Source organism: Neofelis nebulosa, chromosome 1, assembly GCF_028018385.1.
Source record: "Neofelis nebulosa isolate mNeoNeb1 chromosome 1, mNeoNeb1.pri, whole genome shotgun sequence".
Lineage (NCBI taxonomy): Eukaryota > Metazoa > Chordata > Mammalia > Carnivora > Felidae > Neofelis > Neofelis nebulosa.
In genome coordinates this window covers 116,546,537-116,567,637 of record NC_080782.1, presented here as the reverse complement: position 1 = coordinate 116,567,637, position 21,101 = coordinate 116,546,537, and the positions used below count along the sequence as shown (strand labels likewise).

Here is a 21,101-nt window from a genome sequence, read left to right as displayed (position 1 = left end):
TGGGGGCGGGGCGGTGGCCTGGCCAGGAGAGCGCAGAGTACCGCCCAGGGGCTCAATTGCTCCCGGGAAAAAGATTCCGCGGCTGTCGCCGAGTCCTGGTCCGGATAATCTCGTACGTGCTAGCGCTTTCTACGCAGCCTCTAATCCAGGTTGGTAATTTTGCAAAAGTTAGCTTCCGAACTCCAAACGAAGCCTCCAACTAGAATCCTGTCAGCACAGGAGTTTTCTTAGTAACCCATACAAGCAGTAATTCTAATTCGACTGCGTTTGTAATTATTTTTTTTTGGCGGGACCCCAGGACCCGGGTAGCCCTCTTTGCGCCCCTCTCGGGGAGCAGAGCCTCCGCAAGTTCCTCTGCGCTACGTATCTGGGAGCTACTCCAGCCAGCCAGGCAGGCAATAGTGCTGAAATCAACCAGAAAAATGGCCCCGCGAACGTCCGACTGCGGATTTGCAGTCCTATAACATTTGCTCCGCCCTTGCCACCCCAAACCAAGTAAACTGGAGCTGTTACGAACATAACATGGTTGGAGGGTTGCATTGCTAGCTTGATCGAATTGCTCACGGCCTTTTCTGTTTTAGGTCATTAGCTTCTAACCCGCTCCCCGGGGCAGCTCAATCCTCCTTGATTATTCCCTGCTCTCCGTTTTTGCTCCTTCAGAAACTCAAAAAAATAAAGCTGGAACCAGAAGCGGAGTGCCCAGGCAGGAAAGACTGGACTGGATGTGGCAGTTTCCTCAGGGCACTGCTGGTTTGGTTCCTAGCTTCCTGTCCTGGTAGAAGCTGGAGTCTTCTGCCTGAGAGAACCTTCCTAAGGGGCTCGTATCCTGAGGAAAAGGGGCACAAGTAGCATCTAGTCAGCGTTGTAGGCATTTCTCAGTGGCAGAAAACCCACAACCCTCAGTTTGATGAACTTTCCAGAAGAACTCCAAGAAGTGAGGTTGCTAGGTAAGGCAAGAGCAGGTTGAGCCATTCCCACCTCATGTCAGAAGAAAGCAGAGAAATGTGTATAATCAAATTTAAATCCCTGTCCCTGGAAATTTAGTTGCATGTGGGGGTTTTGACTCGTAGAGATGCAGGAAAGAGAAAAGAGACAGATTTTGGGTTCTGGTAAGTTTTACTCCTATTTCCCTGTAACTGAGCAAGGTCTTTAGTTATAGACCTAAACAGTGTCATTTGTAACTTGAGAGATGAGGTAAGAATCACCGGTCTTTCAAGATACAGGTGCTAGGACTTGTTGTCTTCTCTCAAGCTTTTGCTGGGGGACCATTATGGGAGGAGCAGTTAAATCTGTGGAGAGGGCTCAGATGTCAGACTTTTTCCTTGAGAAGCTTTCTGGATGAGGAGGAAGGACCTAGGAATTCTGAGCCTTCTTATTAACCCAGATGTCCATTTGGTACAGTGGAAGGAGCACAAAGTCAACTTCTAGGGTCAATATTGTTGCTCCCATTTATTGGTCATCCTGGGCTAGCTGTTTACATTCTCTGAGCCTCTGTTTCCTCATTTGTTAAATGTGGTGGTTAATACTTGGCTTGAGAGTCAAGTGAAATAAGTGAAAACTCAAAGTCCTTTTTGTTTTTTGTTTTTTTTTTTTAAAGATTTTTTTTTTAATTTTTTTTTCAACGTTTTTTATTTATTTTTGGGACAGAGAGAGACAGAGCATGAACGGGGGAGGGGCAGAGAGAGAGGGAGACACAGAATCGGAAACAGGCTCCAGGCTCCGAGCCATCAGCCCAGAGCCTGACGCGGGGCTCGAACTCACAGACCGCGAGATCGTGACCTGGCTGAAGTCGGACGCTTAACCGACTGCGCCACCCAGGCGCCCCTCAAAGTCCTTTTTGAACATGAAGTAGGGGGGTCACCTTAAAGCCTTCATTGGGAAGTCAATATCACCCTGGAGATACTGTGAAAAAGCAGAAGGGTCATTTTATCCACTTGTGGATGTGAGGCTAGTGTCTGTAGTTAACTCCCAACAGGCAGTACCTGAGCTTTGTACTGATGGGTGATATATTTCTTGGTATTTGTGGACTGCCTGTGATGCCAGGTCTAAGACAGTTATGAGGGCTTCATGAGTCCTGGGGTGCCTGGCTGGCTCAGTTGGTGGAGCATGCAATTCTTAATCTCAAGTTGAGCCCCAAGTTGGGTGTAGATATTAAGAAAAAAGTTTCCGGGGTCCTTCCGTCACAGAGCTGGCACTCTAGTGGGAGAAACAAAGAACCACTTGTCACATTTCAAAAATTATTGTGATAGAGGATCTCCTGGGTGTAGGCTTGACAAATAAAATACCGGACACCCAGTTAAAATGAAGTGTCAGATAAATTTTAGCATGAGTCTGTTTCAAATATTCCATGGGACACATTTATACTGACAGATTGTTATTTATCTGATATCCAGATATTTTGTGGGTCATACTTAAACTAAAAGATCATTGTTTATCTGAGATTCAAATTTAACTGGGCCTTATAACATCTGGCAGCCCCATCTGGGTATCATGGAGCCCATGGTAGAGCTAACTGACCTGGTCTGGAAAGGCTTCCCATGCAAGTGATGGTTAAGCTAAGACAGAAGGTGGGGGGCTTGAAAGAAGAGAAGAGGGATTTGGGTGACAATTCCCCACAAAAAGGAATAGGATGTTGGAAGGTCTGAAATTATGGCTCTTGTAACATTCTAGGGTCTACCTGATAAGGAATGGCTGGAACACAGAGTTGTAAGGGAGAGAAAAAGTGAGATAATCGTTAATACTGACCCAAAACTTGTATGTCTGGTACTGTTATGATCCATATGAATATTATTATAGTATTTAATCGTCACGACAACTCTATGAGATAGATTCTATTATTGTCCTCATTTTATAGATAAGAAAATTGAGGAGTAAGAGGAAAATTAATTCGGCCAAGGTCCTACAGAGAGTAAAGGGTAGAACAAGGATTCAAACTCAGCCTGGCTCCCTGTTCCATAATCACCATGATACTGTTTCAACAGCAAGGTCATGCAGTGTCTTGAAGGTACATTAAATGCTAAAGACTTTACCTGAAGCCACTGAAGAGGTCTTAATCAAAAGACAGAAAATCTGTCTTTTGTTTTAAAAGATTATTCTGGCTGATGTGTGGAAAATGGATTGTAGGGAAAAAGACTGGAGGCCATTTAGATGCAGTATTTGTGGTATGAACAATATGGTCCAAGTTAAGGGCTTTTTATTTTTCTTATGAGGAGTCTTTAAAATTAATTTCTCTTTTCTAATTTGAGACCTGGGTGCAATGCACCTTAAAGGCACTAGGTAGATCTAAAATACTTTAAAGACGTAGAACCTAGGGGCACATGGGTGACTCAGTCAGTTAAGTGTCCTACTCTAGATTTTGGCTTAAGTCATGATCTCACAGCTCATGGGTTCAAGCCCCACATTGGGCTCCGTGCTGACAATGTGGAGCCTGCTCGAGAGATTCTCTCTCACCTCTCTCTCAAGATGAATAAACAAACATTAAAAAAAAAAAAAAAAAAAAAAGGTGTAGGACCTAATTAAGCCCAGGCTTTTATAATGAAGGTTGATTAACCATGATTTGACCCTGCTTATTTTCAGGTGTGGTTTTTGGAACCTGCAAGAGAGTATTAATATAATAGAACTAAAGTTACCTTGTTTTGTTTTTTTCCAGTTTGGCACTTCATCTTCAATGAAAAACCCTCATCCTGCCCCAGGGCTTGGACAGTGATTGAGGTAGGAGGAATGCATTTACTAACAATACCTTGTTTAGCAAACAGAGTAGGTGGGTTGGGGTTGGTACCAGATATGTGAACTATTTTGTTAGCACCTCAAGATCCTTGAGCTCACTTTTGATTTTAAGTCATTAAAATTTATATTGGTCACTAAAAATTAAATTTACTTAAGACTGTTTTCTATTAATGTAGTTAAGTGCCCAAATTGGAAAGTGTTTAGGATACTTGAAGTCAGAGAAGTGAATTTCTGGTATCCAATGTGGCTGAGGAAAATAATAACTGCCATAATTTTGCTGATATACCTACATATATGATAGGAATTGGACATTGAGAAGAAGTAAAAGAGTAGTAAGCAAAGTAGCATTCTGTTTGGGGCCACTTCAGGCCCCAGCTCTTTTGAAATACGGGAGACTAAGTGACTTGCTTCAGTGGGCCTTGAAAGCTTTTCTTCAGACTGTGATAGCCTGATGCTCTCTTTGCTCCTTTCCCTTTAGATGGTAGAATTGCCCATGTAGATCCAAGGTGTCAGGAGGGAACAGTCCTCCATGATTCACTCATAACAAGAAAAATGCAAGCTAAATCCATCATGAGATACTATATTGTACATAATCTGATTGATAAAAGTTCAAACGTTTGGTAAGAGGATTTAGGGAAATAGACCTCATTTTTGGTGAGAGTGTAAATTGGTACAGCCATTTTGGAAGACAATTTGGCAAGATCTGTAAAGATTTAAAATGTACATAATCTTTAACTCTGAATTTCCACTCCTTGATAATTAGTCTGCATCAGTGCAAAATTACTTTATAAAAAGGTGTTTATCACAATATCCTTGTTAAAAGCAAAACGTTGATTGTCTTCAATAAGGGACTTCTAAAACACAAAATATTATGCAGCTGTTAAAAAGAATGACGCAGGGGGCACCAGGGTGACTCAGTTGGTTAAGCATCCAACTCTTGATCTCAGCCCGGGTCTTGATCTCAGGATGGTAAGTTCAAGCCCCAAGTTGGGCTCCTTGTTGTAGAGCCTACTTAAAAAAAAAAAAAAAAAAAGAATGAGGTAGATGGTTATGGACTGATGTAGAAGGATTTTCAGAATACAGTGTTAAATAAAGCAAGGTACAGAGCAGTATGTCAAATATATTGTCACTTGTGTAAAAAAAAAAGGAGAATATCTACATGTATCTTTATATATGCATAGAATCTCTCTGGAAAGATACACAAGAAACTGGTAACATTGATTGCCTTTGGGAAGAAATCCTGGGAGACAGAGTTAAGAGAGAGAGGGTCTTCCTGCTATACACTGTCATGATCTTTTGAATTTTGAACTATATTTGTGTGTAATCTGTTTCAAAAATAGCATTTTTCATATGCATGTGGCCTGGAAGTTAGAAAACAGGGAACCCAGGTTAGTCCTGAAAAATGGTGATCACTATTATATGTGGACATTAGAAAGAGCGGATAGAGTAGAACAGGGCCTATGTACTCCGGGAGCAAAGTTTTGTAACTTTATAAGTGAAACTGTTCTTTTGGAAGTTGGATTATATATCAGTGAACGGAACAGACAAATATCCCGGTCTTCATGGAGTTTATAGGGATGGAAGTGCCCGGAGAGACAAGCAATACAGGGACTGGCACATGGGGAGTGCCACAGGTAGATTGAGTTATTTAATACATTGGTTAGATAAAGTTCACTGGAAAAATTTGGGCAAAGAACTCTAGGAAATGGGGGAGTTGGCCATGTGGACATCTGAGGGGGTAGCATCCTAGCCAGAGAAAATAGTGATGAAGGGGCCCTAAGGCATGAGCAGGTCTGCCATGTGGAGGAACAGCAAGGACACCAGTGTAGCTGGAGTAGGAGTGAAAAGGAGAGCAGCAGATGAGGTGGGAGAGGTCATGGGGCCAGATCACATAGGACCTTGTTATTGCCAGCATTCAGTGACTTCTTAGGTCTTGTTATGTTGCACTTTTATTTATTGTAGCATTTAACCATCACTTCAACCGTACGAAAGAGGTACAGTTATTTTACCAATTCTACAAATGAGAGAATTTTTAGAGAGGATCAGGTGCTTGCTTGAAGATACACAGCTAGTAAGCAGAAAATTAGGATTTAAACCCAAGTCTGTGATTCTAGCCTGGACATTCATCCTTATGCTCTTCTATGTTCGTTAAATGCTAAGCGAGAACCAAGAAAAGGCTTTGAGTCCACCCTTGGGCCACTGCTTAGAAAGAAGAGTAAAGCTGAGGGAATAGAGTCCACAAAAGATGGAGGAACCCAGCGGGTCAGAGCTGGTTGGACCTTTTTGTGATAAACTTGGAGGCTCTGTGGTGTAGTTTAGCAAGGCAGGCAGAGTTCCCTACCCCAAGCATGTGCCAGGAGGCACAAGTTGAGCTAGGGAAAAAGAAGCAAGGCTTCAGCGCTAAGAGAAGTGTGAAGCCATTTGGAGTGTGATGACCACAGACTGTATCTGATTTCTGTGAACCAGCCACCTCTTAGGAGGTGATGACATGAGAAAGTGACAGTTGACTTAGTTTCTCACAGAGAGCACTGGTGCTGAATAAACAAGTTTAAATTGTCGGGAGAAGGCAAATTTGGTTATCTGGCAGCCTTGCTCAGAGTGAAGAGATGGTCTCATAAAGGAAGCTGAGCTGAAGAGTGAGGGGAAAAAAATGGGTGGGTTTGTACCTTAGCAGTGAGTGATAGGTTGTTTAAATGTTCAGCTTTCTTTCCACCTTCCATTCTTGGTGTGAACATGCATTTTAAATTAATTAGTAGATCCAAAACAAACCAATAAAGGATCTTTAAAAAAAGATCTGTTACTAGAATATCACTGTACCTAAATACTGTAGTTGTCTCTCTGCCGTTTCACAGCCATTATTTAACAAGTGCCTACTAAGTACTGGGCACTGCTCTAGGTTTGCAGCAGTGGATGGGATACACAAGGCCTCTGCTTGCACAGAATGGGGAGGGGAGAGGCTGAAAGTAAAACAGTGAACAAAATGTAAATGATATCAGGGGTACTTGGGTGGCTCAGTCGGTTAAGGATCTGACTCTCGATTTGGGCTCAGGTCATAGGAGCCCTATGTTGGGCTCTCCGCTGACAGCACGGAGTCTGCTTGGGATTCTCTCTTTCCCTCCCTCTCTGCCTGTCCCCAGCTCTTGCTTTGTGTCTCTCTCTCTCTCTCTCTCATGTAGTAAGTCTGTGCAGCAATTTGAGTGTGCTGCCCTGGAGAGTGAATGGGGAGTATTTTCAGTTAGATGGTGAGGGATGCCTTTTGGAAAGCAATGCTCATGTGCTGCTTGTGTTCACAAGTGAAAATGTCTTTTTCTTTTAATGTTGTGCAAATCCATTCCCTAAGTGAGATTTCTCAAAATATCAGTTCAATTGATATGTCCTTGTTTGGGGAGCAGTGTTTTCTGGTGGGGAGGGAATCCTACAAATGTTTAGATAAGGATAGTTAAATTCTCCTGAAGTACTTATCTGAAGGTGATTGGCAAAGAGGTGAATTTGAAGTAGGCTCACTGTACACAGTGAATTTTTCCCAACCACATGAAAGATAAAGCTAGTACATCTCTGTGCTTATTATTGTTACTTTTATTATTTTAAATGATGAGGCTGCGGGTTGCAGAAAGGTCTTTTTAATGTCCAGTGGGGCATCCTATGTTAAAATAACCTCAGGCTCCTCTGTTAAATAGGGAAGATCTATCGTGTCTTTTCTTTCCCTACCACACAGACAACAAAGAGGGCAGCAATTAGTATCTTTAGACTGTGGTAAAATAACCCTTTGTCCTAAATGGAAAGCAAAGCTGGTCCTATTGAAGAACAACAAAGGGGAAGGCTGAAGGACATGATATGTAATGCAGCTACTTGAATGTCAAATCACAGGGTGCAGATCAAAACAGAGCAGCTGTTGAGGGCTGCCTTGTCACATATTTCTTAGAATTTATTAGAAAAGCCACCAAGGGTCTGCAGTTAACAAAAGCTTTCAGCAAGTAGCAAGTTCGGTTGCCCTGTTGGAAGTTAGGTGCCCTGTTGAGAGGCAGGCTCCACTCTCTAAGTGTGTTTAGCTATGTGGGTTTGAAATGAATGGATGGAGTGGCTGAATTTATTTTCTTCCCATGTGGCAAGTCTGGATGTTAAAGTTGTATCCTTCAGGAGCAGTGTTTCCTAGTACTTTGGAGAGACTGAAAGATGCTCAGTGTTCCTCAGCATTATGGCCCACATTTCTGTATTATTACCATATCTGCTGTTTCTGTTTCAGCTTAGAGGCATATATGTGTAAACCCCTTAGGAAGCATCTGATTTGTTCCAGACATTGTGCATTCTAGATTGTATTTTAGAATTGCATTCTAGACTATAACATAATTCTCCCGTATTCTGCAGAATACATTCCTGTAACATATATTTCTTTACATTTTTTTTAATGTTGATTTATTTTTGAGAGAGAGAGCACAAGTTGGGGAGAGGCAGAGAGAGAGGGAGACACAGAATCTGAAGCAGGCTCCAGGCTCTGAGCTGTCAGTCCAAGAGCCCAACACAGGGTTTGAAGTCACAAACTGCAAGATCATGACTGGAGCTGAAGTTGGATGCTCAACGGACTGAGCCACCCAGGTGCCCCTGCTGCCCATTTTATAATGGTTGGTTGGATAGTTTCGATATTAACCCCTCATCAGATGTATGATTGGAAAATATCTTTTCCCATTCAGTAGGTTGCCTTTTTGTTGTGTTCCTGGTTTCTTTCACTGTCCAAAAGATTTTTCATTTGATGTAATCTCATTTTTTATTTTAGCTTTTGTTTCCCTTGTCTCAGAAGACTGGTCAAAAAATTATTGCTAAGACCAATGGCAGAAAGTTTATTTCCTGTGTTTTTTCCTAGCAGTTTTATGGTTTCAGATCTTACATTCAAGTCTTTAATCCATTTTGAATTTGTTTTTATATATGGTGTAAGATAGTGGTCCATTTTCATTCTTGTGCATGTAGCTATTTAGTTTTCCCAAAACCATTTCCTGAAACTATCTTTTCCCCATGGTATATTCTTGTCTCCTTTCTCATAGATTAATTGACCTTCTCATTTTTTTTAAATGTCGGTTTATTTTTGAGAGAGAGAAAGACATGAAGGGAGGGAGGGAGACATAGAATCCGAAGCAGGCTCCAGCCTCTGAACTGTCAGCACAGAGCCTGACACGGGGCTCGAACTCATGAACTGTGAGATCATGACCTGAGCTGAAGTTGGATGCTCAACCAATGAAGCCCCAAGTGCATCTTGACCTCCTAAATGTGGGTTTACTTGTGGGCTCTCTGTCCTATTTCACTGATCTCTGTGTGTCTTTTTTCTTGCCAGTACCATACTGTTTTGACTGTTACAGCTTTGTAGTATAATTTGAAATCTGGTAGCTTGGTATCTCCTGCTTTGTGCTTCTTTCTCAAGATTGCTTTGGCTCTTTGGGTGATGTACAGCTTTTTCTGTGGACATAGGTTTTTATTTCTTTGGGGTATATAGCTAGAAATGGAATTGCTGCTGGGCCATGTATTGACTCTTTGATTAACTTTTTGAGGAACTGTTTGCCAAAGTGGTTGCACAATTTTATATTCCTCCAGCAATGTATGAGGGGTCCATTTTCTCCAAATTCTTACCAACACTTGATATTGTCTGCCTTTTTAGTTATATTAGTAGTGGTGAGGAAGTACCTTGTTAGGGTTTTCATTTGCATTTCTCTAATTATTAACACTCTTAAACATCTTTCCATGAGTTTTAGCCACTTGTGTATCTTCTGTGGGGAAAAAAGCCTATTCATATCCTTTGTGTTTTTTTTATTGTGGTGAAAAACACATGTGAGATCTACCTTCTTAATAAATTTTAAATACACACATATGGTATTAGTGTTGTATAGCAGATCCCTAGAATTTTTTTATGTTATGTGGTTGAAACTTTATACCACTGAATAGCAGCTCCGCATTTCTCCTCCTTTCCGGCTCCTGACAACCACCACTCTATTTTGTTTCTGTGAGTTTGACTACTTTAGATACCTCATGTATGTGGAATCATGCAGTATTTGTCCTGTGATTGGCTTATTTCACTTAACATAATGTCCTCTATGTTTATTCATGTTGTCACATATTGCAGAATTCCCTTATTCTTAAAAGTTGAAAAATATTCCATGATATGCATTTACCACCTTTTCTTTATCCATTCATCTGTCATTGAACATTTAGGTTGTTTCTACTTGGCTGTTGTGAATAATGCTGCAGGAAACATGAAAGTATAAATATGTCTTTAAGATTGTGATTCCAGTTCTTCTGGATAAATATCCAGAAGTGGGAATGATGGTAGATCATATGGTATTTGTATTTTTAATTTTTTAAGGAACCTCCATACTGTTTTCCATAGCAACTGCACCATTGTACCTTCCTACCATCAGTGTGCAAAGTTTGCACTTCCAACATCCTTGCTAACAGTCATTATTTTCTAAATAGCCATCCTAATGGGTGTGAAGTGATACCTCATTATGGTTTTGATTTACATTTCCCTTATGGTTAGCAGTGTCGGTCATCTTTTCATATACTTACTGGTCATTTTACATCTTCTTTGGAGAAATGTCTATTCATAGTCCTTTGCTCATTTTTAAAATCAGATAATTTAGGGTTATTTGTTGTTGGGTTTTTTGGGTTTTTTTTTGTTTGTTTGTTTGTTTGTTTTTTGTTATTGAGTTGTAGGAGTACTTATTTTGGATATTAACCCCTTTTCAGATACATGGCTTGCAAATATTTTCTCCTGTACCATAGGTTGCCTTTTATCTCTTTTGATTGTTTCCTTTGCCATGCAGAAACTTTCTACTTTGATGTTACCTGCTTTTCTTGCCTGTGCTTTTAGTGGCCTATCCAATAAACCATTTCCATTACCAGTGTTATGAAGCTTTCCCTTTACATTTCTTATAGGAGCTTTACAGTTTTAGATCTTGCTTTAAGTGTTTAATCCATTTTTTAAAAAATTTTTTAAATGTTTATTTATTTTTGAGACAGAGAGAGACAGATCATGAGCAGGGGAGGGGCAGAGAGAGAGGGAGACACAGAATCCAAAGCAGGCTCTGGGCTCTGAGATTCAGCACAGAGCCTGACACGGGTCTCAAACTCACAGACCGAGATCATGACCTGAGCTGAAGTCGGACGCTCAACCGACTGAGCCACCCAGGCGCCCCAAATCCATTTTGAATTGATTGTTATTATGTATGATGTAAGATGGAGTGCAGTTTCATTCTTTTGCATATGGATATCCAATTTTCCCAGTAGCTTCTGTTGAAGAGACTATCCTTTCCCCATTGTTTGGTTTTGGCACACTTCTTGAATATCATTTGACCATGTAGGTGTGGATTTATTTCTGTGCCCTCTATTCTGTTCTGTTGATTTACATGTCTGTCTTGGGTATCCCAATACCATGCTGTTGTGATTACTGTAGCTTTGTAATGTTTAGAAATCAGGAAGTGTGAGACCTTCAGCTTTGTTCTTTTTCCTCAAGATTGTTTTGGCTTTTGGGGTCATTTGTTCCATTATAAATTTTAGAATTGTTTTTTCAATTTTTAATTTTATTTTTATTTTTTAAAATTACTTTTTATTTTATTAAAAAATTTTTTTTTAGCTTTTATTTATTTTTGAGAGAGACAGAGCATGAATGGGGGGGCGGGCAGAGAGAGAAGACGACACAGAATTGGAAGCAGGCTCTAGACTCTCAGCTGTCAGCACAGAGCCCCATGTGGGACTCCAACTCATGAACTGTGAGATCATTACCTAAGCCGAAGTCGGACTGGTGACCCTATTATTTTTTTATTTTAGAGAGAGAGCGTGCAAGGAGGGTAGAAGGGCAGAGGAAGACAGATAATTTTTTTAATTTTTTATTTTGAGAGAGAGTGAGCGAGAGTGCAAGTCAGGTAGGGTTAGAGTGAGGGAGAGAGAGAGAATCCTAGGCAGGCTCTGCACTATAAGTGCCTGATGTGGGGCTCAAACCCACAAACCATGAGATCATGACCTGAGAGAGAGAGAGAGAGAGAGAGAGAGAGAGAGAGAGAATCTTAAGCAGGCCTCACCCTCAGCACAAGCCTGACATGGACTTGGTCCCACAACCTGAGCAGAAATCAAGAGTCAGACACTCAACCAACTGAGACACCCAGGAACCCCTAGAATTGTTTTTTCTATTTCTGTAAAAAATACCATTGGGACTTTTATAGGGATTGCATTAAATCTGTAGATTGCTTTGGGTAGTATAGACATTTGAACAATACTCAGTCTTCCAATCCATAAGCATTTATTTTCCTTTTATTTGTGTCATCTTTAATTTATTTCAGCAGTGTTTTAGTACACAAGTCTTTTGCCTCCTTGGCTAAACTTCTTCCTAAATAATTCATTATTTTCTATGCCATTGCAAATGGAATTGTTTTCTTAAATTTTTTTTGACTGTTCTTTGTTAAGTATGTAAAAATGCAACTGATTTTTAGATGTTAATTTTTTTAATCCTACAAATTTGCTGAATATTAGTTCTAACTGTGTGTGTGTGTGTGTGAGAGAGAGAGAGAGGGAGAGAGGTAACGGGTTTCTACATATGATATGTCACCTGCAAATGGAGATAATTTTACTTCTTCCTTTCTTATTTGAATGCCTTTTATTTCTTTTTGCATAGTTGTTCTAGCTAGTACTTCCAGTACTATGCTGAATAAAAGTGGTTAGAGGGGGTATCCTTGCTCATTCTTTATCTAAGAGTGAGAGCTTTGTTTTTCACCAACATCGGTATGATGTTAGCTGTGGGATTTTCATCTATGTCCTTTATGATGTTGAGGTAATTTCCTTCTATTCCTAGTTTGCTCATTTTTTAATTGGGTTCTCTTTTACCATTGACTTGTAACATTTCTTTATACATTCTAAATACAAATCCTTTATTAGGATTTTCAAATAATTTGTTGCATTACATGGGTTGACTTTTTACTTCCTTGATGGTGTCCTTTGAAGAACCAGTGTTTTTACTTTTAGCTTTATGATGCACTTAATTTTTTGAATATGGTATAAGATCAAGGTCCAAATTAATTCTTTTGCATATGGATAACCATTTGTCCCAGCATCATTTCTTGAAAAGACTGCTCTTTATCTATTGATGGTCTTGGCATGCTTATTAAAAAGCAGCTTACCATAGATGGGTGGGTTTATTTCTGAATTCTCAATACTGTTCCATAGATCTATACATCTATCCTTATGCCTGTATACTGCTCAGATTATTTTTGAATGGTCTTTTCATTTTTCCTCACTAGCTGAATGACCTCAGAAAATTTAGCTTCTTAGCCTCAATTTCCTCATCTATAAATTAGAAATAAATTATCCGTCTCCCCTTAGGATTTTTGTCAGGACTAAACAAAAATATAATAAAGCTCTTAGTTCAGTGCTTATCACATAATGTTCAGTTCAGTTCAGGTGGTTGTGGGACCTGTGACCATGTCCTTCCTTGCCACCCTTAATTATCTTTCTTGACTTCCATAAGAAGCTGCGGTTTTATTTGACTCCTTGTTCTCACTTCCCTCATTCTCAATGATTCATTTGGCAGACATTTACTAAATGCCTGTATGTGCCAGGCATTGTACTCAGTATACATTCATGAGTGACACTGTCATGGTGCAGCATATAGTCTAGTGGGAGAAATCAAAAAGCAGATGTTACATGCTGAGGAAAGTATTGTGTCGTAAGAACAATTGGAAGGGGAGATATACTTCAGGACGAGTGGTCAGTGAGGTAGTCAGTAGGGTGGTCTGTGGAGACAGCAATGATGCAGGATAAGTTCTGTTTGGTAAAGAACAGAAGCAGTACTTTACAACAGAGAAGAGCATGTGCAAATGTTGAAAAGGCCAGTTGGATTCAAAAGGAGCCTGGTGTGGCTGGAGCACTGTGAGAAATGGGACAGGAGAAAAGGAGGTTGGAGAGTTGTAAGGTACAGATCATTTAGAAATTTGTAGGTCATGTGTATGTATACACATGTATACACACACGCAACAGAGTACTACTCAGCCATAAAAGAATGAAATCTTGTCATTTGTGACAACATGGATGGAACTAGGGGGTATTATGCTAAGTGAACGAAGTCAGAGAAAGACAGCATGCGATTTCACTCATGTCAAATTTAAGGAACAAAAAAGAAGAGAAAAAGACACAAACCACAATACACATTCTTAACTATAGAGAACAAATTGATGGTTACCAGAAGGCAGGTGGGTCAGGGAATGGGTTAAATAGGTGATGGGGATTAAGGAGTGCACTTGTCACAATGAGCACTAATACATAGAGCTGTTGAATCACTATACTGTACACCTGAAACTAAAATAACCCTGTATGTTAACTATACTGGAGTTACAATTTAAAAAAAAAAAAAAAATTGACGATTATTCTTAAAATTATGGAGGAGAATGGATTATAGAAGAGTAAGAAGGGGAGAGCCTAGTTTGGAGATTACCACAGTGATGTAGGTGAAAGATGATGGTGACCTGGGTCCAAGTGATGGGTGAGGGCCCTTTGGCCCTAATCCTGATGCTACTGTTTGACATTTTCAAAGGAATAATGGTTACATTTCGGAAATTTAAATGGTTCTTGACCCAGTTACTATCAGTGTGATCTGGAGCTAGTTAGTTCACTTACCTGTGCCTCAGTCTCCTCATTTGTAAAAAGGATATAATGAACTACCTATTGTGATGGTTGTTGTGAGGATTAAATGAGTTAATATCTAAAAAACATTTGGGCACTAGCTTGCACACTCAGGTGATGGGAAACATTAGTTCTATTGTAGGACTCCACAGTCTCCGTAGGTCACAAACTGATCCTCCTCCAGCATATAAACTAACTCTTTATTCTGACGTCTCCAGTTCTATTAATGGCACTAGCTAGTGATTCCAAACTGCAATCATATTTGACTTGCTCTCAATTCCGTTATCACACTGCAGGCAGAAAGTTAGTACTTAGTAGCAATCTCTAATTTTATTTTTACTTCCACCTGCACATAAAGTGAAAGTCACAGCTTCTTTTATTCACTCATCAACAAATATTGAATACCTATTATGAGAGTCCAGCATTTGGACTAGATTCCTATTCTAATCTTTTGTCCTTCAGATAGAATTCCTGCCATTTGGTCTACACAGGACTATATTTGAAGTTCTTCCACAATCTTGATAAGAAATGAAGGGAAAATTCCTCTACATAATCAAAATGGAGTTTCAAAAGATTCTCAGTGAAACAACTGAAGCCACTAAAAAATATCCAAGTACTATCTCACATTTACTGACTTTACCAATTATGAGTGCAAACAAGGATTCAAGGTCATTGATATGAAAAAGTAAATGGTATAAGCTATCCATCCCAAAGTTAACAGTAGCATTAACCATTCCTGCCTGTTCTCTAGCACTGCATCTTTATGCTTAGTGGATAGATAGCATCTATTAATACTGTATACTTATTTAGGTTCTAACTTTGATTATCAAATATTAAATAACTGACTTCTGAAGCTGTTCCTTTTCATGGAAATTTAATTACATTACAACTGCTTTTGAAGCTCATTTTCTCTTCTGGGTCACGAAGGTCTAAACTCTCCTGATGAGAAGGACTGCTGGAGGATAGAGTGTATACATAGGGAATCACAACACTAAGTTACAGAATCTATACAGGCAGGCACATAAGGATGTATAAAGCATGGATGATACCAAAGAATTTATTGTAAATGTAGTGGCAAATACATTGCAAATAATCATCATTAAAAAGGAACTAGAAAATTACACATGTTTAAAGTATGTGCTTTTTTTCCACCACCTTTAAGTTATGGCTAGTACCAACAGTTTAAGTACTGAAATACTTAATGGGATGGTCGATTTTCACATAATTTCATGACTGTATCTTCATCTTAATTTTTAAAGCAGTTGACCATGACTTTCAGTTTCAGTTCTTATTCTCTGTTTTTATCAATTCTGTAATGATCTGTAGTATCTTGTCATCTGAGTAAAACAAACAAACAAAAACCATGAACAAATTTATCACTGGCTAAATTCTCAATGTATACACATGTGACCAACAGGCACACTTGATTAAAAGATTCTTTTAAGTTAGAATGCAATACTAATTCCAACAAGATTCAAACAAGAGATGCCCACATAACAGAATCTGTTGCACTACAAATATTATTAATTATTGTTACCATTATTCCACACCTTACTTTGACAAAAAATAGGCTTAAGGCCCAAAGAGATGATGTGATATAACTATTTGTCCTTTATTAGGAATTGTTTCTTTAAAAAAAAAAAATAAAATAAAATAAAAATAAAAAAAAAAAATAAATAAAAATTCCTTAAAGGGGCGCCTGGGTGACTCAGTCGGTTAAGTGTCTGAGTCTTGATTTCAACTCATGTCATGATCTCACAGTTTGTGGATTTGAGCCCTGCACTGGGCTTTGCCTAATGCAGAGCCTGCCTGGGAGTCTTTCTCCCTCACTCTACTTCTTTCTCAAAATAAATAAACTTAGATCTTGTTGTTGTTTTTTTGAAAAGTTTATTTATTTTGAGAGAGAGAAGGAGCGCTGGCTGAGATGTACTGCAGGGTTTACTGGTTGTTCCATGTTCCTCAGAAGATGTAGGGATCTCCACAGCATGGGCAAGGAGGAAGGAAATAGTTGTTTCCTTTGGACTAAACATGAAACAATTACCTTTAACAGCAAAGTGCTCTTGAAGAGGTGTCAATAGGTAGGTGACAGAGCTCTCTACACAACAAAGGTATCAAACACCAATTAATTTGACAAACAGAGCAACAGAGGCCACATTATTTGCTAAGGAGGTTTTGTTAACAGATACTTCTACTTTTAACCAGTTGCTCTGATACTGTGACTTCCTAACAACTTCTTACTACTCTTTTTACATAGGTGTAATTATCAGGGCTGTAATACTGAAATTCTTTATATTAGACACTTCAGTGAAGGAATGCCCTGAGTTTCAGTGGTTGCAATGGGAAATTCTGATAACTGGGACCATGGCCTGACATTGAAATTCTTGGGGGCTACTATGACATTAAAAAAAAGAAAAGATAACTTGCTGCAAGGTAAACAATGACAGGTCTAGAAAGAAACAGTATTTTTAAGATCCCTAAGAAAAGACCCCACATCTCTTAACATATCAAAATGTGATCTAACTTTCCATGTCTATTGCAGATTTCTGCTGGAAGGATGTTGTACTTTTTAAATATACACTAGCTCAGCATTTGTGAGAATTGTGGAGAAAAACATGCTGGAAACTTCACAGAAAGTCCCTTATAATCCAAGTTTACAATGCTCAGTTTTACTATCCTTTTTTCTGTGAAATGGCCAGCAGTTTAGAAGTGAAGCTTAAAAGAGGAAGGAGTAAACTAACAATCTTAAGAGGATAATTAGGTTGTGAATAATGAAGCACTGTCTATGAGTCTGATAGAATTCACCATAAAATAAATTTTACTAAAACAATTTTTAATCACATGGACTTGAAGCCTTCAGTGTGCTCTAATGTATTGCAATATTTAACAGTATATGGTTTTCTACTTACATTATAATCAAATACTTACTTTCAAGGGACATCTTAGGATTTTCAAGCTTTTTTCTTAAAACGGAATCAATGAGAACTCTAAGCTGCTTGAAAATGACAGCTATTTTTACAGGGGCCTGTTGAGAGAAGACAGATTGGACAAAGTTAATCCCCCTGGAGTGTGAATGTGTTTCAATAAATGAAGGTAAGGCTGTATACCTTATGATCTGCTTTAGCACATCGTGACTTTAATATACTGAATGGTTAAGTGTACAATTTAATGATTTCTAATATATTTAAAGAGTTATGCAGCTATTACCACAATCCAATTGCAGATGACCTCTACCACCCTGTCCTCTTGGAACTGCATACATTTTTAAAGTTGTATTTAAAATTTACTCTCCAGTCTTACTCAAATCATGATGGCATACAGTAGCAGAATGTATTAGATTTGTTTAAGTTGGTCAATGTTGATGGGGTTACAAAGAAATTAGTCTAGTTTTTCCAGAGGAAAACTTGACAATATTCATTAAAAGCTATGAATTTGTCTTTGTCTTTTTAGAACTTAAGTTTGAGGTTCAAATAATTCTAGGTCTAATACTTGCTCTGCCAATAACAATCCATTTAATCTAAGAAAAGTTATATAAACTTCTCACTGAACTTAAGTGCCTCATGTATAGAAAGGAAACTACTGAAGTTAATGAACAAGGTTATTAGGGTATTAAGTTTGGGATAATCCATGTAAACTATTGAAGTACACAGCACATGGCAAATTATTTTTACTGATAGTAAATGCCATCTGTAATAGCAATAGAGTTGATTTTCATATTTAACAGATTGAATGTATTTTAACAGATTTAAATGTAGGCAAGATAAAATAAGAAGGTCTTCCACTCTAAGTCAGATTGTAGGCAGAAATTATGCAAACTCCAATAAAATTTAAAAAATCCACCTCAGTAGTACTGCAAGTACTACAAGAAAATTTTAATGTTATGAGATCAGTTGTAGCATGTACCTGAAAATAGATCCAGCCATCAACAGAAAGAAGACGTTCCCGGTGTTGAACTTCTATATCACCACCAAAAAGTAAAACTGGAAAAGGGGTTATTAGGGTAGTTTCCCTCAAATATACTCGGGTATACCTTACCTGCACAGGAATAAAGAGAAAAAAAAAACTTCACAGCCTATAAATGTAAGAAGTTCATTTATGTTCCATGTAAGCATTTTTCTATAATTTACTATAATAAAATTTATATCATAAATTTCATAAAGCTACCTTTACATTCTGTTGTGTGCATAACTTGCCAATTTTATAATAATCACATTCACCACTGGTGCATTTATACTATTGAAAGGCATTTTAAAACATGAATTGTAAGGGTGAATTATATTTCTTGAACATAAATGAAACTATGAACAATTTTATAATGCCAATGCTGTTAATGAGCTCAAAATAATGAGCTCAAAAATAATATTGTTTTAAAGTGTCTAGTTTCTAGACCAGTGTTTAGCTATGGTCTTTAGTAATTTCTCATGCTCTACATGTAAGTTTTGGGAGCCACTCCTTGAAATTATGAATCCTTGTTATTTTAGCAAGCTATGATTTACAAGACTGTTTTAATAGTAATCTATAAATATTTGCTGTTAACTTATCTTGGGTTACATTGTGACTCAAACTGTTGCTATAGCATATATTGTTTTATATTATCCCATATGATTATTTGGAATGCACATAAAACAGGTCTTTGTTCCCTTTTGAGAGAGCACGTTTTGGTGAAATCTTAGGGAACGGATACATTATTAAACAATATCTATTTGCTATAATTGTCTTATTTCAAGTAAGAAAGATAATGGTCAGAGTAGAAGTTTTAATATTTTTCTTTCATTAAGTAAAAGAAATAGGGCTTTTTTGATGAAAAACTATATTTTTGTACATATTTGAAATCAATATGTATAAACTCAGTTTGATAACCAAAAATAATAACTTGTTGGGGCATCCTAACTTGTTATGACTGACTTCTAGAATACCCTGAATCGTGGCATTAAGAATGAGCATTTTACCTTCTCTTGGTATAAGAGCCATCCATAAGTTTGCAAATCTCGATTTACTGAGGAGGGATGTACTTGAGCTTTGCCTTGGGCTGTCTCCACAATACAAGCCAATTTTTCTGTAACATCAACTGATTTTGTATAGATGATCTTTCCCACGTTGTCATATAGTCCAGCAGCCAATACAGCTTTAAGAAGGGCAATTTCTTGGAAGGACAGTGTGTGTGAGGCTCTGTTTCCTTCCCAGTCATTAGATGCTGTGGATGATGAAAATCCTGCTGCCTTAACCAACTTTATTAACTCCTGCTTTACATCCTAGATTGGTTTATGTTGAAAAGAGATAAGATCAGAATTGAGTAAAAAAGAAAAAGTGACAAATACCCCTTTAATATATATTGCTGTTTCCTATCAAAATTGATAGGATACCGAATTATTATTTAGTTCCCTACAGCCCAAATCAAATGAGGGAGGAAAAAAAAATTGTACTGGCAAATCAAGGATTGAAGAGTTATCTATTTCCACTACTCCCAGACTTTAGATGTCATAAAACATAATGTCTAAAATAGGAGAGCAATAAAAATGTGTCTGAGCACATTTGCGTTCAATATATTTACTTAGGTGGTAACTCTGCACAATTTTACTCAATGAGGATGATCACACAGAACAAATAATGAAGAAGAATTGGAGAGGAACCTTGATCCTGGATTGCAAATACTTTGTTCATTTGCCTCTGGCAGTCTCACCTTAATTCTAACAATGGCAATTTCATTTAAACTTTATCTAGGTTTAGTAACCAAGTGCCCATTAGCTTAAATCCTATAGGAAGGATAAGCATTTGTCAAAGTAAACCGGCTATAAGCAATTAAAAGGTGACATTTACATTTAGGATTTCCTTTGGGTTTCTGATTTGGGGCTTAAGAGACTTTGATTCCAGGTGAGAAAAAGACAAACAGCTGCCTTAACACCACAGGGTAGGTGAAGAGATGGAAAACCATGCAGCCCAGGGAAGGGGAAGAAAAGGCTCAGGGAAGGAAGGAGCTGAGAGGCAACTTGGGAGGTTGGAAGGAAGTGGGGTGGAGTGGAGACATAGGAGTGTTAGCTCTCCACATCTTGAATCCCAATGAGCCCAGAGGCAGCTGTTCTTCAGTTTATCCCTTTATCCTTTTGTGAAGGACAAAATTCATTCCACTCAGAGATGTCCCTGCTCTTATTCCAGCCATTATTTTGAAGCACAGAAAATAATGGGTTAAGTTATAGGAGAATAAAATATTCAACCCAATATGAGAATAGAGGAATTCTGTGAGATACATTATTTTCTGAATTCTTTTATAGTGTGCCTGTAGTAAAACCTGTAGTCACTTAAATGTTATAATGAACACCATTTCCTAAGCACCATGAAAATTAAGTGTTTGAGGAGGAGCCCTGCTTTTTGCAATCACTTGTCTTTATATTTTAATTATTTAACTCTGTCTTCCAAGAAATAATTCTGGTCCTCAACAGTAGTCAAAGCCTGAGTGATGGGCACAGCTGTCAGGTTTCCCATCCCAAGAGCAGCTTTATACACCTGGTCACAGTCAATCACAGGGTATGATGCCTTTCCATAACTATCATCCTACACTGCAACTAAGTAGCTGGCTAATATTTAGAAAAAGAGATGAGAATCTCACGAGAAGGAATCAGGGCTCTTAGGAAAAAAGATTCCAAGCCTTGGAGCATTTTATGATTATTACATTATGATTGTTAAACACTATTTTAAATCACTGTGTAATACATAAAAGTTACCTGTTGGAA

General features: G+C 38.3%; 1 protein-coding gene and 1 long non-coding RNA gene across 5 annotated transcripts in view; one reads left to right on the top strand and one right to left on the bottom strand.

The window, feature by feature from the left end:
* Positions 1 to 3: 3 nt before the first annotated feature.
* LOC131513093 (uncharacterized) lies at positions 4 to 17,721 on the top strand. 2 transcript variants are annotated; one of them, XR_009262455.1, is made up of 4 exons: positions 4 to 149; positions 3,650 to 3,711; positions 14,839 to 15,061; positions 17,395 to 17,721. It is a non-coding gene; the product is annotated as an uncharacterized LOC131513093 (long non-coding RNA). The 2 variants fall into 2 exon arrangements; XR_009262456.1 differs by lacking the exon at positions 14,839 to 15,061.
* The window catches only part of DHX29 (DExH-box helicase 29), a 46,385-nt gene continuing 40,701 nt past the window's right edge, over positions 15,418 to 21,101 (bottom strand). For all 3 annotated transcript variants that reach the window (XM_058732436.1, XM_058732447.1, XM_058732458.1), the window contains 4 exons: positions 19,323 to 19,625; positions 18,277 to 18,408; positions 17,302 to 17,398; positions 15,418 to 15,713 (listed from right to left, as the gene is read on the bottom strand). In XM_058732436.1, the coding sequence (XP_058588419.1) occupies positions 15,658 to 15,713; positions 17,302 to 17,398; positions 18,277 to 18,408; positions 19,323 to 19,625 (588 nt within the window). In that variant the 3' untranslated portion in view covers positions 15,418 to 15,657. The remainder of the gene's footprint in view (positions 15,714 to 17,301; positions 17,399 to 18,276; positions 18,409 to 19,322; positions 19,626 to 21,101) is intronic.